We start from the raw sequence: 10,229 nt of genomic DNA on the forward strand, positions 1-10,229 counted from the left end.
GCAACCCACCTCCGGAAATGGGCAGTCAAGTGATCGCTCTTGTTTCATTTCGGGAACTACCACTTAGGCTGTTGTAGACTCACTTTTTCGAGCCCATCTTTGGGCTCGCTTTTGATCTAACTGCCAATGGTATCTCAAAAATAGGCCAACTTCTCAAAAGTCTGTGCGCCACATCTTTAAGAAGGAATTCTGCTATGATGGTACTTTATGTCTTTTCATAGCGGTCTTACCCGCATTCCCCACTATTTTGTCTATGATGTAATGTGGTGATCGGTGATGAAAAGCCACTTGCCGATTTCTCCAGGAAAGTCACAGCTCTTGACTTCTGTCAGGGTGTCTAATACTGGATACAAATGCTTAATAATGTAATGTGGTGATCGGTGATGAAAAGCCACTTGCCGATTTCTCGAGGAAAGTCACAGCTCTTGACTTCTGTCAGGGTGTCTAATACTGGATACAAATGCTTTATAAGGTTTTCTATATTATATCGTTATCATTATTTTCATTTTGACTGTAGGTTGATCCAGACTCTTTCTACAGGATGTGCATCCTAGACACGCGTACCCTGCCGGAGGCAGAGCAAAAGAGCAAGATGTGCAGTATCGCTGTTGCCTACAAGACCCAGTGCTGGTTCAGCAAGCAGCCTGTACGCATGCCTGATGAATGCAGTAAGTACCCTTTTTCCTTAATACCGTATCAGCATCTTTGAAAAGTTTTAATTGGTGTGTTTCATGATACATCCATGCAATTTGCACCTTGTATTGTGTTGTCACTCCGGGGGGGGGGGGGGGGGGGTTCACAAAGATTGGATTTAGAGTCACACTTAAATTTCAAGTTGCGTGCACTATGAAAGGCATCAACGCATTGGTCAATCATGCTAAGAGGACGCGTGATACCGCTATTTAATTAATAAAATTGCGTGTTGTATACCGGTATCATGTGCGTGTCAGCTCTGAGCATGACTTTGAGTCATGCATGTACTTTTGAGTAGACTTGAAAGTCTCTGTGAAACGCTCCCCAGAACATGGTATCCTGTGTAAAGATATTTCATTGAATAGATGGATAATAAAAAATCGAACCCCCTTGTCTTCAGTATCCCTTGAAGAAATTCTTTTTATTCATTTTTTCATCAGTTACCTGTGAGGTTGGAGAGCAGTCCTTCCAAGCCGACCAGCCAATCAGGATCAAAGGAGAGGAGGTACCTCGCAAGGTGGATATCGTCTTTGTCGTGGAAGAGAAGCGATGTGCGCGAGAGGATGCCCTTCTCCTTGACGATATGGTTGCTAGATTGGCGAGCGAACTTGAGAATGCCGGTGAGTAGAACTTCTTGACCCCTCTCAGTTTGTAGGTTTATTGCATGTTATTTTTTTTCTTTGATTCTGTGTAATAGCACTGTTTGAAACCCAGCCGGCAGTGGGAATTCAACCTTTGAAATTTGATTTTTTAGTTGAATACTTGAGTGACAAGATAGTTTGTGTGCATGTAAACGATGAACCTTACTGACTCTGATTGCAAAATTGTTGTAGTAAATGTGTAAGATGGCACTTATCAGCATTTCTTTTGGAGAAATCATCTAGTTTCTGAAAAAAGATGCATATTTTATCTGACTTCTGTCCTTCAGGGCTGGTATCTTCTGTTTAAAAATGGTTGTTTCCATGGTGATAACTAATTTGATATGAGGATCTGTGCTGAGTCTTGAGTTCATTCATATCATTTCAGGTTATGAGGACACTTGGTTTGGTCTCTCTGGCTTCGGCGGTATTGAGATCCACGACGAACCCCATGAGCATACCATCAACCACAAGCTCTTCAACAACCGCACCCGTGACTTCCTACTGGGTCTCGACTCGCTGGTCTTTGAGGATGGTGATAACAACGACACCTTCGCCGCTGTCAAGTACGCTGCCAACTATCCCTTCCGAGCTGGAGCTGCCAAGCATATCATCCTTCTCTCTTGCTCAGAATTCACGGGAGATAATTCAGAGGTAGGTTGTTAGAGTGTTCCCTTACTCTTGAATCGGCTTTGGAAAGGCATCAATCTGCATTTGCCTGTCTCCATCCAGGGCCCTTTAACACAAACGCTTGCAGTCACCGAAACATCTGCCCATCACGGTCACTAAACCATTCAAGTTGCTTTAGAAGACTGGCCAGCAACCATTCATATAACAGATTTGCAATCGATCACAAAACAAGTTGGCTCTCACGATCATTGTTACATCCACATTTAGTTCGAAGAAGTGACTGGCTGCCAATCAGAATTGTTCTTTCAAAATTTGCTGTTGACTGCAAAGCATTGTGTAACGAGACCCAGATCAATCATTTGGGCACCATGAATGAAAGTATATCTGAAAGATTTTATTCCTTCACACCTAACTATTGATAGTACTTTGTAGTACTGTATGTAGTCACATCAATCTTTCTTGAAGAGGCCTACACATATGTTTGCAAATCAATTTTAATGCCACTAATTAGGTAGCATTTGTTGACATAAAGAATGGGAGCATACCAAGATATCATGTGGAAAAAAAACATGTGGTGCAACAATATGAAGAATATTACAAGCAATACTTCACATATTGTTTTTGAATTATGATTGATGTAGTCATACATGTATGTTTGATAGTTTGAAAACAATATTTACCATGACCAGTTATAGTGGATGGGAAGGTTTTTTTCTGTCTTGATATGTAGGCCTCTGGTTACATGACCCCTTCCATCCAATATTCATCCAAGTATATTGCATTTAGGGGAATCCAGCCTTGGCCATAAAATGTTGTGTTGGGAAGGAGAAAAATAAATCAAACAGAATGGTGAAAGTTTGAAAGAAATTGGACAAGCAATAAGAAAGTTATAGCTGCTTTAAAATTGAGATCACTAATAGTATGTAGATTTCAAATTGGCAACTGGGTAAGTAAATTATGACAAGGGGCAAGGACAACTTTCCCATAGGCCATGTACTTTATTATCAGGGATTTGTGGTTTTCTCCTAAGTACCCATTCCCCTGGGGTAGTAATCTAAATATAATCCAGGTAGTATATTGTTTTATGTCCTCACGAAAGAAAAATATAAATTGAAATAAAACTTTTGGGGAAAATGACATTTTAGCCATAATATATATTGGAGTACATGGAAGAGTAGTCCTTGCCTTACATCACTATGACATCCCATATGCGGCCAATTTGAAGTCTCCATGGGTATAGTGATTACCAATATTTACAACTTTTAAAAATTCATAAATTTCTTGTTGTTTGTCCAATATTGCTCAAACTTTCACCTATCAACTTGTCTGATTTTTCTTTTTCTTATAAAAACAAGTTTTTATTTGGGTTGGATTCCCCTTTAATTGAATTACTCATTTCTTCATTAAAAAGATGCAAAATCAAGACATACAAACTAATTCAATTCAATTCAATTCAAGTTTATTTTGCTCTCTGCATAAAAATGAACACAAATGTGGTAAAATACATAGGAACAAAGTTTACATAACATCAAAGACATAAAAAAGCTTTGAGAGGGAAGCACCCAAAAAGGAAAAGAATATCCTTATAAAAAGGCCGACCCAACTTACTTTAAAAAGAATAATAATTATTTACAATATCAAAAGTAAAAAAAAAAACAATTAGAAGACAATACAAAGGCATAAATACACAAATGGTAAGATTTAGATTATATATAAAAATATTTACAACAGGTTTGATTATCAAATATAAAGTTTCTGAAGTTACGTTTGAAAATATTAAATGAACAAGATGTTTTCAAATTAACCAGCAAAGAATTCCAAAGTAGTGGGCCACGAAAGAAAATAGATTTATGAGAAAGGCAAGTTCTTATTTTAGGAAAGTGGAAGTTTGCAGCATTTAATATTACCAAGCATAGAAATAAGTCATTATACAGATAAAATGTGTCATATCATAATGAATAATAGTTTCCTGTGATATGTTACAGGAAAATTGGATGCTCCTGAAATCATTGTGCTTGTGATGTTGGGTTCACCCAGAAAAAAAAAAAATAAGTAAAGAATGATCTAACATATACATAACGTGTTTTGGAATAATAATGTATCTGTGGCACGTAATCTTCAATGCAGTGATCTCTCACTTTCCTCTTCTTTTCTCCATATTTAGCTGAGTTTCAGGGAGTTGTCCGTCATGCTTCGAAAGCGAGCCATCTCTCTCACTATCCTCACAGATTATCAGTTCAGTGTTTCAAATTCGAAATCAAAGTCAAAGTCAGAGCTAGTTTACGGTAAGTCATTATTAGTGTTATTATTGCTAAAAATAATTATTTCTTGCATTGAAAGAAAGCATCAGAGGATTAGATAATGCAATGCATTGATGTACATGCATGTACTCTCGTAGATGACTGGAGCCAAGACTTGATTAAAACTCCGGAATGTAGGTGTTAATGTCTCTCCACAGTTTTAATTGATCGGTTCATTCCAAATTCTTGTGTGTGACAGGCCCCAGACATATATTCTTCTGTGGTATATTGCTCCAGTTCCATTTCTCTGTAGAGAAAGGTTTATGATTAAAACTATTGGTTCAAAATAATGTGAATAAAAGATTCAGAGTTAGGGTTAGAGTAAGAGTAAGGTTTGAAGTTAGGGTTGAAGTTTGGTTTGAACTTCGGCTGAGTTTTCTTTCCCTCTTGAAGCAATGGTCTCCCGATCTAATGCTGTGGAAGCCAATTGTGTACATAATGAAAGGAATTTAAATATATCCCAACATTGTAATGATGAAAATCCTAAAAGTTTCCTACAAAGAGTGGGCTCTGGGAGAACAAGGAGTTCATTCACTTCTTATGTCCTCATTAATAATAATAATAATATCAATGATAATAATTTAGACTTGTATTGTACCCAAATCCATGCTGTTGAGTACTCAAGGCGCTTTTCAAACAATTTGAAAGGAAATTGATATTCGAGGTTATTATTTAAGGTTTCAGAATTTAAATGGTTTTTTTAAATGTCTTTGGGAAGGCTGTTCCACAATTTAAAGGATGAGTGGATAAATGATCTTTTAACTTAATCTTTTATTTCTTTGTTTTGATTTACAGGTATTGACTCGACAGCGACGTACACCAGCAAGATGGCCGGTCTAGTGCCTTTCAAGGGATCCGGCTCCCTCCGCCAGCGCACTACCGAACCTAAGGGTGTGAATGCCCTCCTTGCCCAGGAGTCTGGAGGTGCCATCTTCGACAGTAGCAAGCTCCGTGACAAGAGCTTCAACGAGGTCTTTGTCAAACGGTTGGTGTTCAAGACCGAACCGGCCGAGTGCCAGGTCTGCAGCTGTGTCCATGATGATCTGCTGGCGGTTGGACGTTCCGTGTGTGAAAAGTGTACAGATCCTCTGAACATGTTTGGTGAGGTGAGAAATGAAATGAACATCCTGGAGATGCCCTTGTCCACCTTTACTTAGATCTGATGTTAATATTAAAGATGATCGGGAATCAATCTTTGAAAATTTAAACCAAATTTAGATCAGAAGGGAAGTTATCTTGTTGGATTAGACGATGAATACATCAGACAAAATGATATGATAATGAATACAATCATAGCAAGCACTGTTTTATGTATAGTACGTCTGTCTATCAAGAAATTGATAAACAGGACGGTCTATCCCAAGGTGGACTATTAATATTTCCCCCTTCAGCTTGTTGTGCAACTTCCATAGCTTGGTGCCTGCGAGTAACTAATTCTTGTCAGAAACTCATACGCCTCACCTGGGTTGAGTGCAGCACAAGGGGGATATATTTATTGTTGCAGGAAATAAATGAAAGTACACTCATGTTGGGACTATTGTCTTAATTGATATGCCAAATGAGATCAGCCAGTTGTTTTCCATTGGAGCAGGATTTGGTAAAGTCTTAGAGTAATGAAACAGTCAAATTAAATTTTTTTTCCAAACATTAACCATTTGCATGCCGATGTTGCAATTTTGCACAATTGAATTCAACAATCATATTAATTAGTTTTCTCCCCTACGTTAATATTCGAGAAGCTAACACATGGCAGTAGTTCTTGGATAATATATGAATAATAATCATCAGTATCAATGGTGCAATATGGAAATCTTGGTTCAAAGGTAATAACATGGAAACGGTTGTAATTACTATCGTCCCAAATAAATTCAGCGTGCAAAGAGTTTGAAAAATGGCAGTATTTGTACAGTAGCACATAAATGTAAATGGCGTGGACAAATGTCTCATTATTTTTTTTTCCTCTTACTTTCTTTCTCTCTTTTGCAGGAAATCCGGGCTGGTGTACGGGACTTTGAACTGAAACATGCCCTACCACACTGGCGGTATCCTGATCAAATAGTCGAGGAAGACGAAGAGTAAATCTATTTTTATGTCTATGGCTACGAATAATCTATGCATTAAACTCGTCTTCCTACTGTAGCATTCGTTTTTGATGTAGATACTTCGTGAAAATAATGTAGATATCATTTTGGTAGAAGAAAATTGGGACCAACTGTTAGTGATTGTATTGGACCGTTATTCCATCATGTTTGCAAGATTATTCAGGCGGGGGCGCGAGGGAATGCCAAAGATTCATCAGCCATTTTTGTTTGCAATACTACGTCATGTAACAAGGACAGCTGAAATTATAAAGTTATCGTAACTGTACTTTTCTTTAGATTAAGCTCACTTTCGACGACCTTAGACTGCTAGATTTCTATGTGGCTTTAAAAAAAATACAACTTAAAACACCAACAATACAACTATTTTAATATTCAGTACTCAGCAAACTTTTATACCATAGTAAAAATCAAGTTGGAAGAACCCTTATTGTGTTTTTTAGTATTATTATTGCTGGTTGACAATAATATCCTGATATGGGATATTGAGATTGTTTAGAGCTTGTTATAATGTAATGTACCTGTGATTTTGATGTAAATTTCTCTTTTGCTGTGTGATTCATGCATTGCACGTATTGGTTTTATGCGGACAATGCAATTTTCCGTCATGTATCTGTTGTTTTGAAAGATTGAGCAATTGTGAGGTTGTGTTGGTGTTTATGCAGTATTAGCAGTTATTATGTTTCTCTTTTGTAATCTGGAAGAAGAATTTTGGTTTGTTTGTACATGTTGATGTCTTACATTATTTGTTAATTGCGTGAAACCGATGCACTATTATTCACAAAATACCTGTTTTTATGCAGTATTGACGTCATATACATGTAAGTTTCAATTTTTGTTAAACTAACATTCCGTGACAGTTGTCATTCATAGCCTCGTAACACAAAGCTTAGATATTGATCGTAAAGTCAATCCTTACAATTGATTTTGCAAAATTACCAATGCATCTATACCTTTAAAATTCAAATCTACGATTGATCAGTTTTATTCTTTGTGGCCCCTAACTATATTAGTTCTGCATCAACTTATTTGCATATTGCCTTCATAACGTCCTAGCTGCAAACTCTTATACAGCCACCTATAAGAATTTTGTTCTGCATTATGTTCATTCATTCATTATTTCATATAAAATCCTTCGCAGAGTGACATTTATTTAAGAAATGGTGATGATCGGAATATTGTGTCCTTTGTAAAATGAAATATTTTTTTGATTGTATGGTATGTTATTAAAAATTGTTTTATGAAAATGAATTAACATGTAGTCAAAAACATTGTGGTCATTCCATCATGGGGAGTGTGTGTCAATTTAAACTTAAAATGTTAACATCATAGCCCTGTGGCACATTTTCCAGAGGGGGATGGTAGGTGTGTGTGGGTGTGTGTGAGGGTGTGTGTGTTTTGCAGGGAGGGTGGGGGTTGATTTAGAGAATTCAATAGGAGATTCATAAAGTGTACAGCAGATAAAAGATAGAGTTGGATATGAATGAGGGATGGATACTAAGAAACTGGAAGACGAAGGAAAGGAGAAGATCGAAAGAAAAAGACAAGGACAAGGAGGCAAATAGAAAGATCATGAAAGAGGAATGAGTGAGAAAAATAGAGAAAGAAGGAGAGTGAGAGGGGGGGGGGGTGTAATAGATGAAACAGGAAATAAATGTGAGTATTACTGGCGGGTATGTACACCTATGCAGGATAACCCCTACGTGAAAACCATATGTGTAATCACACTGGTCCCTGTAACCAATCCCATGTAAGAAAGTTATGCCCCTTATCCCTGACTGCTGTGATATGCTACTTTATATCCTTGCATGTGATTGGCTCAGAGCAAATTTGTCAACGGAAATCACTAACAAGGTGATCCATGAAACAGTCTCTGTGAAAAGTGCCCCCATGAGATGGATTCTCTACAGCGATCCATGACATTTGTTCCCGCGACAATTGCTCCCATGGAAAATCTGCACGTTAGGCCAAACATAAAGTCTGACTTCCTAAACTAATATCTTTACATTACCCTGAACCAACAACTCAATAATTGCACTCCTAACTCTAACCCTATGCCTTCTGAAATATCAAGACCGGATCAAATGTTGCGCCACCTCTCTACAGAGACAAAGGGGAGAAGTCACGTGGGATCATCGCGCGCTTCACTAGCTACGACATTCGTAACCGAATCTACCAAGCTAGGAGGATCTTGAGAGGTCTCGAAGGAGACCCCATCTTCATACAGGAGAGCCTGACTAAGTCCAGATCTACTCTGTTTTGGGAAATCAAGTCCAAATACAAAAATAAATATAAAAGTATATGGACTCAAGATGGCCGCATTCGCGTCATAACAAACGATGGTCATCGACATACGCTGACAAAGGAAGCCCACATTCGAAGATTATAATCTACTGGAAGCATCTACAATAGTGGAAGCATCTACAATAGCATCTCTTCAGGGTTTTGGATACAGTGAACTACATATTGTTCATTATAGATTGTCGCGGTCAAACTACTTTATTTTATAGAAGTCGACCCTGATCTCGGATTTACCTTGTTACCATTGAACGTTTCTTTTTAACTTTTAAGCTTGTCCGACGTACTATGCAGGATTATCCGGCACACCCAGGATTATAGTTGATCGCACGTAAACAATTACTGATTTCAGCTTCTAATCTGATCTTCTCTGAAAGAACACTGACTGTAACGTATTTAGTATATACCTTTTGGGTTTGCCTAATGAAGTGATGAAGTGGTGTTGTTCTATGAACTGTTGAGGAACCATTTTGTAATATTCTAAACGTAGCCGTTTGTTACCACACAGACCTTTGGGTCACTGTTTCGGTTAATTCTTTGGTACTTTTGAACAAACTTTTATGTATATTGTATTTATTTATTCATTTACTTTTTTTTTATTGTTATTGCATATACTTGTTGGGGTAATGGTACAATTTCCTTGTGTTCTTTGTAACAAAAATGTAAATTCAAATCATAAAGCACTTAAATGCACTACGTGTTGTAAATGGGTACACATATCTTGCGCGCGGATTCCAGTTAAGGTGTATAATGATACTTCAATGGTCTTTTTCAACTGGGAGTGTACTATATGTATTTTCAAGCATCTACCATGTTTTATAGAAGAAAGCATTGAAGCATATAATGAAAATGAAAGTAATACACATCATCGTAAAAAGAAAGATAACGTTTGTTTGAAATATGATCAGATGTCTGATAAAGGTATTAAGTTTGTTCACTTGAATGTAGCCAGCCTTCTGAAAAATTACGATGAAATTAAACATATTTTGAATGTAAATGACATACACGTTTTTGCTTTAAACGAAACTAGATTGGATAGCTCCATTGTAGATAGTGAAGTTGAAATACCTCATTACTCTATCATTCGTGCGGACCGTGATAGGAACGGAGGCGGGGTGGCAGTTTATGTGCACGAATCTTTGCATGTTGAGTTGATTAATCATAATTCTCTTTCTGGGTTAGAGGCAATATGTTTACGGATCCACTTAAAAAACACTAAACCGTTATTATTCTTTAATTGGTACAGGCCGCCTAATAGTAGAATTGAGGTATTTCATCAATATGAACAATTTTTAGAATTTGCTTGTAGTTTTGATTGTGACATTATTGTCATGGGTGATATTAACTGCGATATTACGAAAAAACCATTTTATGGAAACACCAAGATCTTTGACCAAATTAATACTGTTTACTCGCTAAAATTTATAAATGACTCTTCATGTACCAGAGTGACAGATTCGTCTTCTACGCTTGTTGACCACATGTTAACTAATAACATGGATAAAGTGAAAGCTCACGGTGTGTTATGTAATGGGATGAGTGATCATTACATTAGTTATTTTATATGGAAA

At 37.2% G+C, this 10,229-nt stretch overlaps 1 protein-coding gene across 1 annotated transcript in view; it reads left to right on the forward strand.

Annotated features, from left to right (window-relative positions):
- Positions 1-7,611, forward strand: part of LOC129270861 (uncharacterized) — a 52,130-nt gene extending 44,519 nt beyond the window's left edge. Inside the window, exons 44-49 of the mRNA XM_064106844.1 lie at positions 518-668; positions 1,134-1,313; positions 1,720-1,985; positions 4,126-4,246; positions 5,057-5,367; positions 6,248-7,611. Coding sequence (XP_063962914.1) covers positions 518-668; positions 1,134-1,313; positions 1,720-1,985; positions 4,126-4,246; positions 5,057-5,367; positions 6,248-6,340 — 1,122 coding nt within the window. The 3' untranslated portion in view covers positions 6,341-7,611. The remainder of the gene's footprint in view (positions 1-517; positions 669-1,133; positions 1,314-1,719; positions 1,986-4,125; positions 4,247-5,056; positions 5,368-6,247) is intronic.
- The last annotated feature ends 2,618 nt before the right edge of the window (positions 7,612-10,229 follow it).

The sequence above is a fragment of the Lytechinus pictus genome, chromosome 11 (genome assembly GCF_037042905.1).
Source record: "Lytechinus pictus isolate F3 Inbred chromosome 11, Lp3.0, whole genome shotgun sequence".
In the NCBI taxonomy this organism is placed as follows: domain Eukaryota; kingdom Metazoa; phylum Echinodermata; class Echinoidea; order Temnopleuroida; family Toxopneustidae; genus Lytechinus; species Lytechinus pictus.